This window comes from Globicephala melas, chromosome 6, assembly GCF_963455315.2.
Source record: "Globicephala melas chromosome 6, mGloMel1.2, whole genome shotgun sequence".
NCBI classification, from domain to species: Eukaryota; Metazoa; Chordata; class Mammalia; order Artiodactyla; family Delphinidae; genus Globicephala; species Globicephala melas.
This window is the reverse complement of record NC_083319.1, coordinates 5,424,110-5,440,827: the sequence shown is the minus strand read 5'-3', so window position 1 is coordinate 5,440,827 and position 16,718 is coordinate 5,424,110. Positions and strand designations below refer to the sequence as shown.

Sequence of the window (16,718 nt, the reverse complement as noted above, 5' to 3'; positions counted from 1 at the left end):
ACGCGGGTGCCGGAGGACTTCAGTAGGAGCACGGGATCTCTCTCGGGACATTGAAAGAAGCCTGCCTGCTGTTAGCATACATTTTCCCCGACAGTTATTCTAAGAGGAGTGGATCGCGTGGCTGCGCAAGAGACGCTGAATAGCGTTAGGTGGTGGAGGGCGTCTCTTGCTGCAGTTTTAAAGAACGGGATCAGCTGTGTTTTTTGTGACTTTCTTGAATCAACTAAAACCAACTCTCAAGTAGAGAGGGGCCTGATGTTAGTTTCAGTCGCTGAGATCTTCTCCAGGGAAGTCTTATTGGTGATACGATGGCCATCAGAGCCCTTCTGGCTGAGGAACTCAGAGAAATCGACCCTTGTCCTCCTGTAAATAAATGTCCTGTCACTGAAGTCTGAGTGAAGCCTGGGCCCAGTGTCAGGGACTCACTGAGCGGGGGCAGTGGAGAGTCCAGGAAGTAGATGGCGGGGAGCGAGCTTGGGCCTGGGTGTGGGGTGTGCCCTGAGCCCCTCTGCACCTGCCCTGCCTGTCAGTGTTCCTCTGGGACGCTGGGTCCCCAAGGCTTTGCATTGGCGTTTGTTTGCCTCCTGCGGTAGATTTAAGAGCACAAGATGTCAATTATATCTCAATAAAGCTGGACAAAAGAAAGAATGCAAAGCTGGGATGGGGCAAGAAAGAAGGGACTTTCAGGGAGAAGGGTGATATGGGAGGCTGTGGTGAGTACTTACTTCTTGTCAGGCACTATTTTAAGTGCATTACGTGGATCGTCTCAGCGAATTAATTCTCCAGAGGCCCGGTGGGGTAGGTGCAGTTGTTGCCCTCATTGAACAGATGAGGACACGGGCCAGCGGGGCTGCCTGGCCGGCCGGCTCACACAGCCTTGGGTGGAGGGTGGATGTGGGGCTCTTGTTGAGCCCCGACCGCTCTGCTTTACTGGGGTCTGTTTTAACAGAGCCCCTCCCACCCGGAACCACATCCCGGCTCTCCTGCTGACTGTGTGACCTCAGGCGGTTCCTCTGATCTCTCGACCCTTAGTTTTCTCCCCTCTGGAGCGATGACGATGTGGGGGGTCCGTGAGCTTGTGCGTGGGGAGCATGTAACACAGTGCCGGGTTTGAGGACTGCCAACAGGAAAAAGCGTCTGCCCTGGACATCGCTCAGCTGAGCTGTGGTGAGCTCACCGGGCCGTTTCCCTGCTTCTTTGTTCCGCAGGCTCCCCCGAGTTCTCTGCCCAGGAAGCCCCCAGCACGTTTTCGGAAGAAGCCCCTACAGCTCCTCCAGCTGTGGCTCAGAGCGGCGGCAGTGACGAGCGGGCCAGGGAGCCTGGGTCCCCCGCGCAGGAGTTCAGCAAGTACCAGAAGTCGCTTCCGCCCAGGTTCCAGCGCCAGCAGCAGCAGCAGGTAAACAGGAGTCGCTCAGTAGGTGTGAGCAGACCTGCCCGTGGCGTGGCTGTCCCCTCTCCTTTCCCCACGCCCCCTTCCAGTAGAACAGACAATAGAAACCCACCCTCGTGTACGCCAGTCAGCAGCAGGGGTGCGGGGAGTGAGGGCCTCGGGGCGTCAGCCCCTGTGGATGAAAGCCCCTGGTGGCAGTTCATGGACCCTGTTGTCTAATGCCGGTAAGGACTGGGTAGTGGTGCCTGAGTGGTTTTCATCCAGAGTTGCACACGGTGGCCACTCCCTACACTGACAGCGGCCGCACCCTGGGTGCCTCCCAAGGAGTAGGGAAGGCCTGCGAGCTGCTTGGAGAGCCTCCGAGAGAGGCGTGTTAGCGTTCCGTTAAGAATGTAGGTTTGTAGGTTTTGAATCAAGACCGCTTTGGGTTCTGGTCCTGCTGGTGCAGCTTATTCAGCTGTGTGTGGCTTTGGGCGGGTCAGTGTAAAGCGGAAGGAATGAGTCCCTGCCTCTTGGCACAGCGGTGAGGGTTCTATGATGCCTGTAAACTGGTTTACCGGTGTGATCAATATCATCTTTAATGGTGCTCCATGAATCTTACGAAGGACCTACTCTTTGCTCTGAGGAAGATCATATGGGTAATGGTTGTAATTCCAGCAGTCTCTTACAGGCCTGGTGATATTGCTGAGCTGGAACCACTCACCGGCAGTTGTTTGTCTTACAGGCATAATCGGTGAAGCTTATTACTGATGAACAATGCATTTGGGTGGGAAACAGATCACGCGTGGACGTTACTTAGTTCAGCAGCTAGGTGTGCAGTAAATTATTGTTAATAATCGAAAAAGTTTCAGAACGTGGGTGCCCTGGAGACACAGATCAAAGTCTCCGCCTTTCCCCAGAATCTTTTTTAGTTGCCTTTAAAACGTTCACCCCCAGACCCTGCTTTCCTTGGGCTCCTAGGAAGCATTCCAAAAGCTCACCATGTCCTGTGCTCTAAGCAGTAAGTTACATTCCTTGTGCTCGTGTAGCATTGTGCTGTGAGCAGGCGCCGTGCAGTTACTCCCGGGCTTGGCGAAGAATTACTGCTGACTGGAGAGATCTCTGGAGTAACTTGAGCCAGACACAGTAGTAACAGTTGCTCTGGGTAACTCTTCTGTGGGGCAGTGACAGGTAAACCCGTCCTTAAGATTAGAAAGAAGTCTGACGTGTCAGAGCAGCCTGAAGGAGTCTGGAAAGCAGACTGTCTGGTCTGCTTCCCTGGGGAGCTGGGGTCTAGACAGGAGGAGGAGCTGTGGGCAGAGACCAGCGGAGTTCTGCTTACTGAGTTCTGAGTGCTCCGAAGAAGTGCCCTGAGCCCTGGCGAGCCTTCCAGGGAATCCAGCCCAGGCTGGGATTGTGCCAGCCGGCTGGCAGGAAAGGGTGTGTCCTCCTTGTCTGGCTCTGCACCTGCATCCTGCCAGAATGCTGGTTCGGGACGCAGTTGTGAGGGCAGCCCTGGAGGTCACTGGTGCTGTGGAGCAGGGTCTGAGATGAACCCTCACTGGGTCCAGGTTCTTGATTTTTAATACTCTATTGATGCTTTACGTGTGTCCTTTTGTGCAGTGAATTTTCTTCCTACCAAGTCTGGTGGTAGAGGTGAGGATACTGCAGTGAACTTGGCATGTAGTCTCTTGGTTTAGGGAGGGAAACAACCAACAACAGTTACACAGGAGAAGCACCAGTGCTGTGGGAGCCGAGGACGGGGGACCTGGTCTTGCCTCAGGAACTGTGGCGGGTTCGCAGAGGCAGTGCTCTTTAAGCCAAAACCTGAAGCATGGGTAGGGCTGAGCGGGTTTGGGGCTGGAGGGAACAGAGGGCCCGGCGTGTTTCCAAGACCGGAAGCGGGCGGGCGGGCAGGCAGGCATGTGGAGTGGAGGGCCGGGGCAGTCGTGGGAGGCGATGCTGGAGAGGTGGGTGGGGCAGGACCCGCAGGGCCCTGTAGGTCACGTGCAGCCCTGTCGGACCCGGGCTGTTAGAGGCAGAGCTGCGGAGGACCCTTGAAGACTCCTGACGTGGTCAGGGCGTCGGAGTGAGGAGGGTGGATTGAAGGGGCAGAAGGAGGGGAGGCGGAGGAGTGTCGTCTGGTGGTGGTGCCGACAGGGAGATATGCCCTGGGAGCTGTGCCGATCACATGTCAGCTCCAGGAGAGTGTTTGATCTAAATGAAAGCCCAGCCTGCAGAGGAGCCTAAGGGCCCAGTTGCGATGATGGCACGACTGTCCGTCAGTCCTGGGAGAGAGCCAGAGCCTGAATGCGGTAATGCCCCTGGGGCCTCCCCTCTGTGGTCTTCTGTTCTGGGTGGGTTGTCTCTGCCACCTGATGGAAAGCTGGAAGAGTGTGTGTGCGTGCACACGCACTGCCTCTCTGCCCCGCAGCACCTGCCCAACTGGGTGTCTCTCCCTGGTCAGGAGCAGCTGTACAGGATGCAGCACTGGCAGCCGGTGTGCCCTCCGCCGCCCCACCCGCAGCGCACCTTCTACCCGCACCATCCTCAGATGCTGGGCTTCGACCCCAGGTGGATGATGATGCCTTCCTACATGGACCCACGAATCCCACCCACTCGGACCCCAGTGGATTTCTATCCCTCAGCCCTACATCCCTCGGGTAAGCACCGTGGTCCAGTGGGCCATCCCTGTGGAACTCAGGACAGTGTGGTGTTTAAGGGTATTGCCTTGGGAGGTAGACAGACCCACCTGGATTCCAGTCTGACCTCTTTGCAAGTCACATATCCAGTCTTGAGTTTTACTTCCCAAAATGAGGGTACGGTAGTACCTCGCACAAAGAATCGTCAGGAAGAGACCTTAAGATTATGCATTGTAAATTGCTTTAATTAATTTTTATATCTCTGCCATGTTGTTTTGTCCGTCTTTCCATTCTTTAATGTTCTTTGTGTTTGCTCTCTTATTTTCCTTGATTAGTCTTTCCCAAGGTTTGTCTAATGCCCTTTTTTAAAAAAAATTTATTTATTTTTGGCTGCATAGTGTGTTCGTTGCTGCGTGCAGGCTTTCTCTAGTTGGCGGCGAGCAGGGGTACTCTTTGTTGTGGTGTGCAGGCTTCTCACTGCCGTGGCTTCTCTTGTTGCGGGCTCTAGGTGCGCAGGCTTCAAGTAGTTGTGGTTTGCGGGCTCTAGAGTGCAGGCTCAGTAGTTGTGGCACACAGGCTTCAGTAGTTGTGGTGTGTGGGCTCAGTAGTTGTGGCGCACAGGCTTAGTTGCTCCGTGGCATGTGGGATCTTCCCGGACCAGGGCTCGAACCCGTGTCCCCTGAATTGGCAGGCGGATTCTTAACCACTGTGCCACCAGGGAAGTCCTAATGCCATTTTTTTAATGCTGTTTTTTTTTTTTAATAAACTGAATTTATTTTTTATTTTATTTTTTTAATTTTTTTTTTTTGCGGTACGCGGGCCTCTCACTGTTGTGTCTTCTCCTGTTGCGGAGCGCAGGCTCAGCGGCCATGGCTCACGGGCCCAGCCACTCCGCGGCATGTGGGATCTTCCCGGACCGGGACACAAACCCGCGTCCCCTGCATCGGCAGGAGGACTCTCAACCGCTGCGCCACCAGGGAAACCCCTAAAGCTACTTTTAAAAAGCATCTTTTGGATTTCTTAATTCCTGTATTTTATTTGGTTTTTATTTCATTAACTTTGCTTTCTTTTCCCCCTCATTATTTCCATTGAAAGTATTTTGTTCTTTTTCTAACTGATTATGTTGATGAGCTCATTAGTTTCTGACTTTTCTCATGTATTTAAGTCTCACCTGAGCTATGAGCCTCTATGAGTTTTAAGATACATTTTTATTATCGTACAGTTCTAAATGTTAGTCTGATTTTATCTTTTTTTGAGTGATTTTTTATGGCATGTTGTAAAATTTCCAAATGTAAAGTTTTAATACCATCTTTATGGTGTTAATTTCTAATGTGGCTGCCGCGTGGTCGGATAACATGGTCTGTATGATATAGACCAGCGGTCACTAACTTTTTCTATTAATGCCAGATAATAAATATTTTAGGCTTTGAACTGCTACTCAGTTTTGCTGTTGTAGAGCAAAAGCAGCTGTAGACAATAGTGAGTGAATGGGTGTGTTTGCTTTCCAGTAGAACTTTATTTTTAAAAGTGGCAGGTCGAATTTCACTCAAGGGCTTGAGAAGAATGTATTCTCCAGTTGGACGTGGTCCATTACATTGTGCTTGCTAATTGTGCTGTACAAATGTCTGTATCATCACAATGTTTTATCCCCTTGATCAGTTACTAAGAGGTGTGTGAACATTTCCCACCATGATGTGGATTTTGTCAAATCTTGTAAACCTGTCAGTTTTTGCTTTATCTGTCTGGAAGCCGGACTTCATCTTGTTCCTTTTATCTTCTTATAGCACCTTTGTTATCATTAGTTGTGCTTTCTACCTTTGATGTCTACTCTACCTGGTAATCATTTTATTCCAGTTTTCTTTCGATTAGTATTTATGTGGTATCTTCCGCCAACTTTTTACCGTCAGGCCTCTCTGAGCCCTTTTTGGAGGAGAATATCTTTGTATGTGTAAGGTGTGTATGGTTTTATCCACTTTGAAGCTCTGTGACTTCAGTTGCCGAAGTCGTTCCCTTTAGATTTATTGGGATTATTATATTCAGATTTCCTACTCTCCTATTTTATGCTTTCTGTTTATCCCTCTTTTCTGTGCTTTTCTTTTTCTTTTTTTGGTGATAAGTTTTCCTATTCTTTTTGTTTTCTTCTACATTCTATTTCTACTGTGTGAATGGTTGCATTAAATTCTAACATGCACCCTTGACTTAGCAAAAGCTAATCAGTATCTTTACCCTGAACCTGAGCTCTAACTACCTCCTCATCAGTCTTGTTATTTTTGCCTGGAATTTTAGTTCCACTTTTTTTTTATGCCCACCAAATCAGCTATTATTTGTTGTTTTGTTCGACCTATTCTTTTTCAGACTTGCCTGGATGTTTACTAGTTTCTTTGCTGCTTATCCTTCCATCTGGATTCCATTTATTTCTTCATGAAGTACATTCTGTCCAGGTCTTCAGGAAAGTTGTTTTGGCAGTAGATAGTCTTCGCCTGAGAAAGTCTTGATGTCACTCTTTCTCTTGAATGATAGTGTAGCTGGGTATAGAGCTCGAGGTTGGCAGTTACTTTCTTTTAGTACTGTGAAGATAGTATTCCTTGTTTTCTGGCTCATGTGTCTGATTCGTGTCTGGGTAATCTACTGTTTTCTTTCTGGCTGCTTTTAAGATCTTCTCTCTGTCTTTGATCTCCTGTAGTTCCTTCTCAGTATGCTGTGTCTAGGTATATATCTATATCTATCCTTACCTTATTCTGCTTAGAACTCACAGTGCTCGAATCTGAGGATGTATGTCTTTCATCACTTCTGGAAAATTGTCTTCTAATTATGTCAGATTTTGCTTTTTCCTCATTCTTTATATCCTTTCTTCCTAGGTCGCCCACTTAGATTATTTTGTGCCTTCTCATTCTGCCTTCCAAGTCTCTTAAATATATAAGAGAGCTAACCTCTGTGGTGCCTTCTGGGAAAATCCTTCAACTATTTTCCAATTCTCTTTTCTCTCCAACTGTGTCTGATCTGCTCTTTTTTTTTTTTTTTACTGTCCAGGGAGTTTTTAATTTCAGTGACTCTGTATTTTTATTACCAGAATTTTTTCCTCAAATCTGTCATTTTTTTGTGTGTCTTATATTTTTCGTAAGTTTTTAATTCCTTCCTTTATGCTTGTAATCATTTAAAACATAATTTTCTAGTGCTTCACATTTTAATTTGTTACCGGAAGTTCTTGAGGAAGGTATATAATCCCGTGGGCTTACCATGGACTCATAGCGATTGTTTTCCACACAGTGTTCTGGTAATTTTGGATTGTGAGTTCATTTTCAGCAGAGCTTTATTTATCGTGGGGATCTAGTATAGCTTGGTTTGAGGGTATATCCCTCCAGTGTGGTTTTATGTTTTCTTCTGCCAGCCTAGAACTACCCTTTATTTTAACTCAGGAAGTTTCTGGAACATTCTAGGGGTATAAATCTGAACTTCACCCTCCTGCCTCCAGACCTGCATGAAAGCTGGCATGTGGCTATGAAACAGTCCTCACGGAGGACTGTTTTCCCTACCCTAGCCCAGGCCAAGACACAAATTCAGTCATCTCCCTGTACTAAAGAGCATATATTTTTCTGATGCACCTTTTAATTGAGGGCATAGCCCTTTGAGGGCCTTTGTTTAAGCAGCATCTCAGCTGCAGCTCTCTGCCTTGTGCGGAAAAGCCCCGTCTCCTGTCCTGGGGGGCATTTAGGAGCATGCCCGTAGGTTACTAAATCTGATGGATGTGTCCCTGGCTCCCCTCTAGGGAGCACCAGCTTGTGGCTTTGGCCGTGGCTGTGGTTTCAGCTCCCTGGGGGTTTCCCGGTTTGGGGGGAACAGAGCTCTGCGAGTGAAATGTTTCATGTGTTTTGTCCAGCATTTTTGTGACAGGAGGTTTTTTCAGGTAATATGAGCTGCCATATTGTCAAAAATAGGTCCGTGTACAGTGTGGAGCAGTTCCACACACCCTGTGGTCAGTACCTGATAAATGGTGTGTGGCTCTAGGGCTCCAGAGGCGCCGCCATCACCTGACTCAGGCTAACTTCGTGCTGGGGCCACACATTGATGGCATTGGAACAGAGCACTCCACAGCTGAAAGCAAGGCTAAAGCCGTTGGTCTAATGCAGAACCATTTTCCTGGTCAGATTATCTCAAAAGATGGGCAGAAAAACACTGGGGGCCAATAATAAGCTTTGTGAAGTATTTGAAAAATCAGATCTTCTTTTCTCCACAGAATCTGGCCCAGTGAGAGACCTTTAATGTCGTCTGCAGCAGCCCAGCCCCCTTGTTTGATAGACATGGACAGAGGGGCCCGGGGAGGGTGGGGGTGCCATTTCCCTGACTGGTTTGTATCTGGTAGGACTGAGACATCAGCATGTCCCAGTCTCCTCGGGCCAGCTAACAGTTTAGTGTCATTTGTGTATCCCCCACTGCCCTTCCATGTACAAAATGTGGAGTGTTACTGTCGAGCTTAGGGGTAGAAATAAAAGGAGCTAAAGCCCCAATCCTTTTCTGAATCTTCTTGCAGGGGATTGGAAGCAGGTAGACGCTGGCTCCTTGTCGCATGTAGGCTCCCTGGAGCATAGCTCATCTTCCTTGTGTCTGTGCAGAAGACCTTCAGGCATCTTGCGTTGCTGACTGCCTGGCCCCCCAGCGTTCCGCTGACACCCATGAGCTCTCCCGTTTGATGGTTCCAGTTTCCATTTGCCAGTTTGGTTTTTTTTGTTTGTTTGTTTTTTGCTTTTTTGCTGTACGTGGGCCTCTCACTGTGTTGTGGCCTCTCCCGTTGTGGAGCGCAGGCTCAGCGGCCATGGCTCACGGGCCCAGCCGCTCCGCGGCATGTGGGATCTTCCCGGACCAGGGCACGAACCTGTGTCCCCTGCATCGGCAGGCAGACTCTCAACCACTGCGCCACCAGGGAAGCCCCATTTGCCAGTTTTTTATAGCCTTCAACACAGGGGCTCTTCATCCAAGAACTAGCATTGGACCTTACAGGTGTTTGAACAGGCCTTTCAGATAGCATGTGTGTGTGCCTTCAGAGGTTCTGTGATCAGAAAGATGGGACCTCAGTGATGTTAAACAGGTGGGGTCCATGTGAGAGTTGGGGCAGCTTGTCTCCTTTGGGCCTGTGGTTGACCCATGGCTTGCTAAATGAGGTGACTGATTGGTTCTTTGCCTTCTTCAGGATTGATGAAACCCATGATGGCCCAGGATTCTCTCAGTGGAACTGGCTGTCGCTCTGAGGATCAGAGCTGTGTGCCCCCACTGCCAGAAAGGAAAGTGACCACCATCGATGCAGCCCCTGTGTGGAGCCCCGAGGGTTACATGGCGTTGCAGAGCAAGGGCTACTCGCTCCCCCACCCGAAATCCAGTGACACTTTGGCCGTGGACATGCATGTCAGGTGAGGCGAAACTTGGTCCTACTGACCTGGAACTGAAGGAGGGGTCTCCAGGTCCTCACTGAGATAGGGCTCTGGGAAGAGGCCCTGTCCCAGGAGATGGTGCCCCCTGGGGAAGGAGAGTGAGATAAGGATGGCCGGATGCTTTTGTGTGAGAGGCGCTGATGGCAGCTGAGGGCCCGGGAGAAATCCTGGCGTCAGAGGCAAATCCCGCGGAACCTTGGGCAGGGCCGAGGGGTGGGGGCCTCACAGGGCATGTGGGGTTGAGTGCGTGTGTCGTGGCTCCTTCCTGTGAAAGTAAAGGCGAGCTGGCTGTGCTGGCCCAGCGCCCCAGCCTCTCCGCGGACGCCCCGGCTCCAGCTTGTGTGAACCAGAGGATGCCCGGCTGCTCGCTGAGTCCACCGGCCACTGACTTCTTCACTGTCTGGACTCCAGGGGCCGCCACCAGCCCATGGCCCAGCATCTCTGAGACCTGTTTAAAGATAGAGCGAATGTTGGTGCCTATGTTTTTTTCTTTTTCTTTTTTTTAAAAATTTTTTTCTTTTTAAAACTAAACTGTGTTCAGCATGGAACCCAGGAACCAGGCTCCAATCACATTGACTGATTTTTCTGGTTCCTTTTCAGGAATGAAAGCTCTTACTCTGCCTCACCTGGAAGGTCAGGGGGCGTAAGTGCCCGGCGCGATCTCCTTGAGGAGAGAGGGGAGGAGTACTTGAGTGCTTTTGACAAGAAGGCCCCAGCAGACTTTGACAGCTGTGTCTCTTCTCAAAGAATAGGCCAGGAGATTTTGTTTCCACCCCAAGAAAATGTTCAGGAAGCAGGCGCGCCTGGGAGTCACACCCCAAACCTCAGGTGTTCCACACTGGAGCCCGACTTTGCCCCGGCTGAGAAAAAACCAGAGTATAGCGATTGGGACGTGAGCCGCCAGCCGAAGGCCGCCGACCCAGACACCAGGGTCGAGAAAGAGGCGCCCCAGGAGGAGCTGTCCTTCAGTGTCTCCTCCTGGGAGAAGGAAGGGAGCCCCGGCAAACAGCCGGCCCTGGAGCCCGAGTGGACACCAGAAGCCCGGGGCGCCGGCAGTCAGCACCCAGAGCAGACCAGCAGGACCCGGAGGTCTGGCCCCATCAAGAAGCCCGTCCTGAAGGCCCTCAAGGTGGAAGACAAGGAGAAGGAGCTCGACAAGGTGAAGCCAGAGCTGGGAGAGGGGAGCGCCTGCCTGGCTCGGGAGACGGGGCCCGTTTGCGAGGCGGCCGAGGACCAGGACCAAGAGAACGCCCCCGCGCTGGCCAGCGTGGCCCCGGCCGCCTCGGAGGACCGGGGCTCGGCCCGTGCTGCCTTGGGCCGCGAGGCCAGCCGGCCGGAGGAGGATGGCCAGCCCGACGGGGCCCGGGCGGCCAGCCACACCCCCCCTACCAGGAGGAATAACTGGATCTTCATTGATGAGGAGCAGGCCTTTGGGGGCCGGGGGCAGGCCCGGGGCCGCGGCCGCGGGTTCCGAGAGTTCACTTTCCGCGGGCGGCCCGCGGGCGGCGGCCTCTGTGGCGGGGGCGTCCTTGGGGCGCGGGGTCTCTATGGCGGCAGCCAGAGGAGCGGCCGCGGCCGGGGACCGCGAGAGTTCGGGCTGGCAGATGACTTCCCCCGGGCCAAGCCCCGGCGGAGGATCGCCAGTGAGACCCACAGCGAGGGCTCTGAGTACGAGGAGCTTCCCAAGCGGCGACGGCAGCGGGGCGCCGAGACCGGGGACGAGGGCGCGCTCCCGGAGAGGGAGGAGGCCGCCGGGAGGAAGGGTGACTTCAGGGAGTCCTGGAGGTCCGGCAGGATGTGCCCCGAGGAACACGGCGGGCCAGAGGCCAAGAACCGAGGCCCGCGGGCCTTCGGGCGCGCCCTCCCCCCGCGGCTGAGCAACTGCGCATATGGCCGGAGAACCTTCGCGGCCAAGGAGGCGGCCCCCTGGCCGAGCCGGGGTCTGGGCGCCTCCTGGCAGGAGTCCGGCCCCCCCGACACGTGCGGGGCCCGACGGCCCTCAGACAGAGACTACATCCTGGACGCCTACAGACACCCCGACGCCTTGGGCACCCGGGGCTTCGAGGATGGCCGTGTGGAGGACAAGAGGGCCTTCTTCCAAGATGACCACGCGGCAGATTCCGAAAATGCCGAGAACCGGCCCTTCAGGAGAAGACGGCCCCCGCGCCAGGACAAGCCCCCCCGCTTCCGGCGCCTTCGGCAGGAGCGGGAGGCCCTGGGCCTGTGGGGGCCGGAGGATGAGCAGCCCCTGCCGGCGGGCCAGTGGCCGGGCCGGCCCAGACCCTGTCCCGGGGACAGGAGCGGCACCACGGGCCGCAGGTCCCCTGAGCTCGCCTACCAGAACTCCTCGGACCACGCCAACGAGGAGTGGGAGACGGCCTCCGAGAGCAGCGACTTCAGCGAGAGGCGGGAGAGGCGGGACGGGCCCGGGCCCGAGCCCGACCCCCAGGCCGACGGCCTGCCCGGGGCGAGCACGGGCGAGAAGAAGGAGCTGGCCAAGCGGAGCTTCTCTGGCCAGAGACCCCTCGCTGACAGACAGAGCCGGAAGCTGGAGCCGGGAGGGTTCGGGGAGAAGCCTGTTAGGCCAGGTGGCGGTGAGACTTCTCCCCGTTATGAGAGCCATCAGAGTGGGACGCCTTTGAAAGCCAAAAGGTAAACCGGAAACAGAGTCCCGGGTTCTTTTTTGTTGCTGTCGTTCTGTTAGCCGGTTGTCCCAGCGGCACTTCATGCATGCGTGTCCCGCCATGTGTCAGGGCCCCGACTCCTTCCCCCTCGTTGTGCTCCAGGAGGGCGCCTGCCCGCCGAGGCCATTGTCCGTGAGCGTGTCCATCACTGGCTCTCGCACTGCTGTCTGCTTCTCTTGTGGCGTGCTGCTGCTGCTGTGGCTTCAGAGCTAAGCCTAGAGCCCCTGCCCCGCCGGTCCCCCTGTGGTTGTGGTGCCCATCCCAGTCCCTGTCTCACGAGCTCAGCCCCCGTGTGTCTCCTCGGAGTCCAGCTGAGGGGCCACCGCCACGGAGGGGCGCTCCCTGTTCACGGCGCCTCGTGAGTACCAGTCAGTCCACCAGACTCCTTGGCTCCAGGCTGCTGCCAGGTGGCGTCCTCCAGGAACGCGTGGGGCAGTGCTGGCCTCCTAGCCCCTGCAGAGATCGCTCTTCCCTGAGTGGCTTTGCTTCTCGACAGTGACGAGAAGCAGCGCCGCTTTGGGGATTGCCACCTCGCCTGGTGAGAGCCAGGCGGTAAGCGGAGGGAGTGAGCTGCCTGAGGCCTGCTGAGCACGTCTCGTTTAGAATTAGAGGCTTCGGTGGGCGGTGACGATCGTTGCTCGGTGTCGGCTCAGTGCCCAAGCCTGGCCCGGGATCAGGGCAAGGGCAGACGCTGTGCAGCCTGCATTCCTCATCGTGCACAGGCCACACCCCAGCGTGCTGAGGAAGACCGCTTCCAGCCTCCTTAGAATTCAGGGCACCGAAGCCTGGCCTGTAATTAATCCATACCCCCAAAGAATGAGGCACAGAAGAATGCGGGTTCTTTTAGGTGTCCATCTAGACTAGCTTTCTCGGCCCCAGATGCCAAGACTTGGCTTTGCTTCTGATATCTACCCCAGTAGCTGGGCTGGCGGTAGGGCGAAGCCTGGGCTCCTCTCTGGTCAGTCTTAGGAGAGGAGCAGAAAGTTCTGCAGCCCCTTTCTAAGCATTCCCCCTTCTCCCTGTCCTTTCTGTAGCCCTACTGGGTTTGGCACACAGTGGGAAAGGACAGAAGTATCAGCCCTGGGGAGGGGCTGGGGAGAGAGCAGTTTTCCCGTGGGCTCTGCCGTAGCAGTGGTGCTGGGGCAGCCCCCACACGGGCTTGCAGAGCGCGCTACCGCCAGCGAGCGGCTTCTGCTGAGCGGAGGGGACGCTGAGAGGCAGTGACAAAGATCAGGGCGCTGTGCTTGTGTGCGTGCTGTGCGTGCATGTGCAGTTTTCCCTTCTCTCTCCTTCCCCAGCCTCTGGTCACTTCTGAGCTAACGAGACCCTCCTTCCTTTGTAGGTCCCCGGATGACACCTTGCCTGGAGGTCTTGGCTGCAGCAGTGGGAGCGGCCACTACACGCTGGAGCGGGCAGCCCATGCCACCTCTGACATCCCTGAAGCCTCCTGTGAGAAGGCAGAGAAGGAGGCCCAGCTGGCTGCCCAGAGGGCAGGTGAACAGGGAGAGACCATGAAACCGTTTGACCTGAACTATGGAAGTGAGTGTCACCTCACATCCTCAGGGGAAGAAGAATCCGGGCCACATGGGGAGCCGTGGCCACCTCTGTGCATTGCCGGGTTTGCCCTTTCACTGAACATCTTAGCTTCCGGGCACGTACTGGGTTAAGAGCAAAACAGAAAGGATTCCTGCCTTCATGTCGCTCACAACCTTGCTGAACCCCCATAACAGCCCTGCAGTGTCCCAGTTTTAAAGATGGGGAAGCTGAGGCCCAGAGAAGTTGAGTGGTTTGTGCAAGGTCACACAGCTGGTTAGGAGCGGAGCTGGGACTTCAGTATGTCTGTCTCCGAAGACTGTTTTCTTAACCGTAGCCTCTTTGATTTGAGGTAACGCTGTGTTAGAGGGGCCGTGAGAAGGGTGTAGAAATCATAGCTGGGTTTCCTAGACCCTGGTGAATATGCTGAGGCCCAAGCCAGCTAAGAGCCTGGCCTCTGAGCTGAGCCGGTCCTTAGATACCAGGTGTCTGTAGGGTTGGGTTATTCTTGGCTCCCAGTAAATGGAGCCACTCACTGTCTTTCCTTGTGAATCTTGGTTCAGATGCCGGCGTTGAAAACTGCGGATCCAGCCCCGGAGAGGAGGGTGAGGTGGGCTCTGTGGTGGGGGAAGGCTTCATCGAAGTCCTGACCAAGAAGCAGCGCCGTGTGCTGGAGGAAGAGAGGAGAAGGAAGGAGCCAGCCGTGCAGGTCGGGGCGCGAGGCGTGGGCGGGGCCGGGGCGGACGGGGCTTCTGAATCAGGCCCAAGACAGGAGAGGAAGAAGGCATGTTTATTAAACACGCACTGCCTTCCAGGGCCCGCTATCCCCGTGGCTCCACGGCAGCAGATGGTGTTAACCCTACTGTCCGAGAGGGGGACTGGTCCGGGGTGACCCCCACCGAAACAGGGCCGAGCAGGACGCAGGCCTCCATCAGCCCCGAAGTCCATCCTCCTTCCACTGTGCTCCGGCCTGAGTGGGACGAGACTCATCACCCTGGGAGTCACGAGGGTTGGCGACTCTGTACTCGAAACGGAGTCGGGGCCGAGCCCTGCTCGCTTGCCCGCAGTCCCAGGTCACAGCCCACCGGTCGCTTCCGGGGGCGGTTTGGTTGGCACTGCAGTTCCCACGTGGTTGAGTCTTGGCTGACGCTGAGGTCTGGCTGTAGCGCCGCTGGCTGTAGCGTCACTGGAGCAGTTTCTGGGGGTGTGGTTCTGGTGCCTGGGATAGTCTTCCTGGGGAGAGCTTGTTATCCTTCACGCCAGAGGTCGAGGCTGGACCGCATCACTTTTCTTCTCCTTAGGTACCTGTCAAAGGCCGAAATCTTTCCTCTCGTATTCCTCCTCGGTTTGCGAAAAAGCAGAACCACCTGTGCCTGGAGCAAGGTGATGGAGCTGTGCCTGGCAGTAGCCTGGGTACCGAGATCTGGGAGAGCAGCGGCCAGGGTAAGAGCTCGGGGTCTGGGCCCAGCCGCTCGGCCCACGGCCGCCTCACAGGCTCGGGGCCTCTTATTGGGGAGCATCCTGCTTTGGGGCCGTGAACGCAGACGGAGCATTACCTGTTTCCTGGCTTCCTCTGCTGAGTCAGGGTGTTGGATGCCATCTTAGCACCACGTGCTGCTGCAGCCTTTGAACAGATGTCAGATTTTCCCTGCCTGAGATTTGGTGGAGAGGAGAGCATTCCATATCCAGTGATGGGAAAGGATGGCCCCCACCCCCGCCCAGCTGAGGTCACTCGGGGAGGTGGCTTGACTCTGCCCACACCAATTATCCTTCCTTCTTCTCTTGAGGAAGAGCAGCAGACGACTGCTCAGAACAGGAGTCCAGAAGCTTTCCTGTCTGTGCTGTGTGCTCTTTCCTCAGCAGAAGGAAGTTTCTGTCAGCTCCTCCCCAAATGCTGTCTTAGGTTTGAAACCAGACTAAGGTGGCCTTTATCTTTTAGAAAATTTGTTTCCCTGAAAAAATTTCTTACCCAGTGCTATTTTTCTGGTAATTTTCCATTTTAAAATACAAAACCATTTAAATTGAGCAGATCCTTCTTGAACGCCTGCTTTCGGCAGGGCCCTGCAGGGTATACAGCGGGAGCTCGGAGAAATCATCCATTTCCAGCTCTTTTATTCCAAGCAGCCGAGGCTTCCAGAGTGAAGTGACAACCTCAGAGCCATGTGACGAACACCCAGGAGCCTAGGTTCTGGGCCTGGTTCTTTCAGTTTTACCTCATGGCCTGTCTTCACGTTCCTGGTTAAAAGCTTGCTTCCAGCACAGTGCAAAATAACAGGGAAATAGGCAACTCTGACTGAAAGTACGATAATTTTTAATAAAATCTTGATCGGTCAGTTTGGTTGTGAGAGTGGTGCGTGTCATGGTATAAATGTCCAAAAGTACTTACCCGCCGTGTTGCTCAAGCAGAGTGGGCTAACTCGGGAGTCACGCTCTCCCTCCAGGATTCCGCAGCATCTCATTGGTTGCTCGGACCAGGGGTCTGTGGGTGACTTCAGAGGGCCCCTGGATCTTAAGGAGAGCATGTGAGATTTCATATGCACACACAGGGTCCATGGCTTTTGTTGGGTTCTCAGGGTGGTCTGTGAGTAACAGAAGTTGAGTAGCATCAGCTTCAAGTGTTCAGAGCCTTGTAGAGGCGCCAGCGTGTACCAATAAGTGGCTTATGGCAGGGAGCCGCACTGCAGCAGAGGCAGCGGCAGCGCGCTCTGACCGGTGTGAGTGCAAAGCTGCTGGTGTGTTTGGTAGGGCGCATTGTCAGTGAAATCACAGGAAGCACGTTTACCGAGATCCGCCTGAGGGTGTTGGGAAGTCGGGTGAAGGTATCAGACCAGCTCCTCTTTCGCTAATGGGTCGATTGCGGTGGGAGCGGGGGCGGCTCAGAGACTTGGGTTTGTGTGAGCGGCGCCTGTGCTTGTATTTCTGGCTTGGTTGTTCCTCTTCGACGTCCTGACTCTCTGTCTCTTCCTCCCTAGCAGCCCTCCCCATTCAGGCCTCGACCGGCGACTCCTGGGCCAAAGCCGCCACTGCCTTTGCCGGCACCGAGCCCGGCTCTGCCGAGGTGAGTGGC

At 54.4% G+C, this 16,718-nt stretch overlaps 1 protein-coding gene across 13 annotated transcripts in view; it reads left to right on the top strand.

Annotated features, from left to right (window-relative positions):
- Positions 1-16,718, top strand: part of PRRC2B (proline rich coiled-coil 2B) — an 86,238-nt gene that overhangs the window by 54,333 nt on the left and 15,187 nt on the right. For 7 of the 13 annotated variants that reach the window (XM_060300277.1, XM_060300283.1, XM_060300280.1 and 4 more), the window contains exons 13-20: positions 1,209-1,396; positions 3,837-4,032; positions 9,197-9,413; positions 10,035-12,086; positions 13,461-13,657; positions 14,215-14,360; positions 14,953-15,094; positions 16,624-16,709. In XM_060300277.1, coding sequence (XP_060156260.1) covers positions 1,209-1,396; positions 3,837-4,032; positions 9,197-9,413; positions 10,035-12,086; positions 13,461-13,657; positions 14,215-14,360; positions 14,953-15,094; positions 16,624-16,709 — 3,224 coding nt within the window. The remainder of the gene's footprint in view (positions 1-1,208; positions 1,397-3,836; positions 4,033-9,196; positions 9,414-10,034; positions 12,087-13,460; positions 13,658-14,214; positions 14,361-14,952; positions 15,095-16,623; positions 16,710-16,718) is intronic. The other 6 variants (XM_060300288.1, XM_060300282.1, XM_060300279.1 and 3 more) reach the window with 1 other exon arrangement.